Source organism: Lupinus angustifolius, chromosome LG06 (assembly GCF_001865875.1).
Source record: "Lupinus angustifolius cultivar Tanjil chromosome LG06, LupAngTanjil_v1.0, whole genome shotgun sequence".
Taxonomy (NCBI): Eukaryota; Viridiplantae; Streptophyta; class Magnoliopsida; order Fabales; family Fabaceae; genus Lupinus; species Lupinus angustifolius.
Window position 1 is genome coordinate 19,407,604 of NC_032014.1, and position 4,078 is coordinate 19,411,681.

Below are 4,078 nucleotides of genomic sequence, written 5' to 3' on the forward strand. Positions count from 1 at the left end.
ATTAAATATGAATGATAAATAATACATTTATCCTCTCTGGGCCAATTCAAAGTGGGAGGTTTGTGAGCTTAGCCAACCTTTATGACTATAGGTACAAAAAAAACCATACACTTCAAATTGCAATCCTTTTCCCACTAAAATTATCAAGTGGAGGTCTATGCGTACGACCTGGAATGCAAAAATGTTTTTACAATCAACTACATTGAGACCAAAATAGCAAGAATTTCAGCTACTAAAATAATCCAATCATACCTACAAGGCTATAACAATTAGGGCTAAATGTTATGAATACATAATTGAATGTCAACCAAGCCACAAAACTCTTCACCTGGAATTACTGTGTTTTTCTATTAACTCTCGTGTATAGCAAGAAATATCTTTAATATCTTTTTTCAGTGAAAAAGAAAATGGCCAAGATATTCATCAGATACAAACAGATATGGATGGAAAAAGGGTTCCATCTCCATGTGAAACTTATTGTCTCCCTCACTCAATCCATAAGGAAGGAGGTTTAGAGAATGTAACACAAAGACATCAAGTGCTACAAGGAACCACAAATATGTAGAGGGATAATAGATGAAAGGGTTACACGATACATGAAACTCTCACTTGGTGAGCTATGGTTTCTTAAGTTTGAACATGTGATCTCCAAGTCACAAGGCAACAATCATACCATTGCGCCGAAGCTTACCCTCACAAGGCAGCCTCCAGTTACCAAAAGGAATAACAAATATTAATTCTTATTAGGTCTGGTCTGATATTTCATTACTCATCTAACTAATGTATCACTATGGAGTAAGGACAATTCACCCATCTTTGAACATCTGTTAGAAATCCCCATGGACAGTTCCTATTCTTCAGAAAGTGGGATATCGGCAGTGATAAACAAAGGAAAACTATTGATATTGCTTATTTATAAAAATCATGTTTAGGATGTAGAAATTGCACTAGAAAGATAACTAGCGGATAGAATTACAAGTTTAGGACTCATCTTTTACTCAGTATAGATCCCGGCTTCACCTCAAACGACAAGGTGGAAGAGAGAATCTCAGTCTATGCCTCATTGGCTAATTCATTTTCAAATGTTTGGCCAGAAATGTATATAACTAAGCATAAAGTAGTTGCATTTCAATAGCATAACTGCTAGAATTATGCAAAAGAAAGCTACCATGTTTGCAGTAAATACTAAGATCCCTATTAACGAGGGCTATTAAGAACATCGACAGACACACGATTAACGGAAGGCAACCGCATCTGCTGTTCTTGAGTTCTGCTCCTCTTGAACAGTGGCTCCAGCGAAGGCGAGACTGGTGATGCATTGGCCCATGAATCATTTGAGCTATCACAACTGAAAGATGCATCAATGACACCACCTGGGCTACTTGGTTCAGACAGGCGCTTGCGTTTCGGGTGAAGGTTGTGAATGCCTTCATTGCAAACTAATAGTTCCAATATGAGTTTATGACACTGGTTCACTTGTTCCTGTAAGATCACCAACATTTTCCAATTATCAATCAAATCAATAGCAGATAAAAATCAAGTAATATAGTTAAAGTAGAAAGACAAACCTCGGTAACCTTGAGTAAACCCAGAAGTAGATCAATGTACTCTGTTGCATTTAATGGTTCAATCTCTTTAATTACATGGATCATTGTAGCAGCAGCGAGTGTAGAAGGAAGATAACTCATAACCCTTAAATCTAGAAGCAATTGTGACGTTGTATATATACATCAGTAATCTTAGTGGCAAAAATCCAATTCACTTTAATCTGAATATTTACAATCAAGTGTCTCTTTTATTAGCATTAATAGAAACTATAAAATTCCATTTCTTACCCGCAATAACATTAAGAAGAACTCGCTCACAACGCCACAGAAACTCCCAATGCAAACGGCTCTTTAAACCAAGCCTTCTTACAATGTGTTCGAAGAAGGATATTGGTGTAACCGGGCTCATCCTCCATTTAAGAGTTGACAACACTATCAGCTCCATTCTCTGTATAGTCTTTGCTTCAAACACAAACCTTGATCCCTCCACCTAAAAAACACAAAAAAAACCTCCTAAGTTTAAACACCGATACTAGTACTCAGACACAATCTATAGTCTTTGTTTCAAACACAAAACTTGATTCTCCATGCCTAAGGGAGAAAACACACAAAACCCGACATTACACCAATGCTAGTACACAAACATAATCAGTATAGTCTTTGCTTCAAACACAAAATTTGATTTCTCAAACCTAATAAAACAAAGACACACAAAACATCATACATTTAAACACCAATGCTAGTACAAAAACACATGTATAGGCTTTGCTTCATTCAAAAACCTTGATTCCTCCACCTAATCAAAACACAGACACACAGAGAAAGAAACAACAACATGGTCATATTAACAAACACCTACACATAATAAAAAACATACTTGAAGGTCCAAAAGGAGTGGCACATGGGTCTCTTCCATTTTAGCAGCAATGGACAAACAAGCAACAACAGTGAGATGCGTCATCCATGGCTTATCATCTTGTAACCTAAGATTTGTGATGAACCTATCAAAGTAGTTCACAGCAAGAACAATGGTCAAAGAAGAAAACCCAAAATGTGCACAAACTTTAGAAATCCAGCTAACAGCATCAAAACGGTGTTCCTTCAAGGATCCATCAAAAATCAAATGGTTCAAATAGGTCTCTTTCTCTTTGGAAATTAAGGACACAAGCTCCTCATGTTCCCATAACAAATCATTCTCCAACAAAACCATAGGCAAAGATTGAAACTTTCTCACTGATAATGAAGACCCATCATCATTTTTTGTATCAAAATCTTCTTCTTCTTCCTCAAAGGTGTGTTGTTCTTCACAGAGAAGGGTATCAAGGATTGAAGGAGAGTTTTGGTGTGAAATTTGGGATTGTTCTGTGAGAGCCATCTTCTTCTTCTTCTTCTTGAGAGAAGATGAGAATGATAGGTTTCTTCATTGTGGAAGAGATAAAGAAAGGAGAGGCATTGTGATCAATCTCTGCATACGTTATTTCTCTTACTAACGGTGAGTGATAGTGAATAAGAGAGAGAGAAATACAGTAATCAAAACAAAGTTTTATCACAGAACCACTTCACGCTTGTCCTTTTCTTACTCCTTTTTATATTTTCTTTATTATTAACACTTCATTTTCTACTGTTATTCATGTAGCTGTTCATATTGCTTTCGCCCATAGGAAAATAAAAGGTAGACTGACTAGAATCAAGAGAGAATTTGGAAGGTTAATAACAATAATAAATATTTAATATGTATATTGGTAATATAATTGTTCTTACCTTGTTAATATATTGTCATCGTTATGTACCCAAAAAAAAAATATGTATAATACAAATATAGTGAGTGTAAAAAGTAAAAAAACTTTAAATTAATAATACAAATATATTAAACTTTAATAATAAACTAGCAAGTTACCCGTACATTTGTACGGGCCATAATTTTTGCTGCATGGTTAAGAATGTACATATTACATGTGCATTCACATGATTAATAACATACATGTTATCTGTACATTCATATTGTTAAGAACAAACATATGACTCATACATTTTAATGGTTCAAACATATATGTTACACGTACATGGTTAAGAATGTACATATTACATGTGCATTCACATGATTAATAACATACATGTTATCTGTGCATTCATATTGTTAAGAACAAACATGTGACTTATACATTTTAATGGTTCAAACATATATGTTACACGTACATTCACATTGTTAAGAATATATATATTAATTACACATTTGTATAGTTAAAACACACATGTTATTCATACATTCGCATTATTAAGATCACATGTTTCACCCATATTACTGATGCAAGTCCAATTTTAAAAAATGATTACATTTTTATCAATAAAAGTACTAAACGATATTAATTATATTTCTCAGACAAAATAAAAGATAACATTTTGAAACAAACCCAGATGAGAAAATAAAAATATATAAGTTTAAAGAACAGTGTCAACCTCTATTATGTTTTATTTTAGTGAACTTTTCAACATGCTTTGAAAGAAATTAAACACAATTCATTATCAAAAAA

General features: G+C 33.8%; 1 protein-coding gene across 1 annotated transcript; it reads right to left on the minus strand.

Annotated features, from left to right (window-relative positions):
- LOC109350117 (cyclin-D3-2) lies at window positions 916-3,097 on the minus strand. The gene is made up of 5 exons (XM_019591257.1): window positions 2,425-3,097; window positions 1,836-2,037; window positions 1,569-1,699; window positions 1,187-1,482; window positions 916-1,140 (listed from the first exon to the last, which is right to left on the minus strand). The coding sequence occupies exons 1-4, from the start codon at window positions 2,920-2,922 to the stop codon at window positions 1,198-1,200; spliced, it is 1,116 nt and encodes a 371-aa protein (XP_019446802.1). The 5' UTR covers window positions 2,923-3,097; the 3' UTR covers window positions 916-1,140; window positions 1,187-1,197.

Coding starts and splice junctions, on each gene's coding strand:
- LOC109350117 (XM_019591257.1), bottom strand. CDS start 2,922: ATGGCTCTCACAGAACAATCCCAAATTTCACACCAAAACTCTCCTTCA. Junction 2,038..2,424: donor CACTCCTTTTGGACCTTCAA/GTATGTTTTTTA, acceptor TGTGTTTTTTAG/GTGGAGGGATCAAGGTTTGT. Junction 1,483..1,568: donor GTTTACTCAAGGTTACCGAG/GTTTGTCTTTCT, acceptor GTGATCTTACAG/GAACAAGTGAACCAGTGTCA.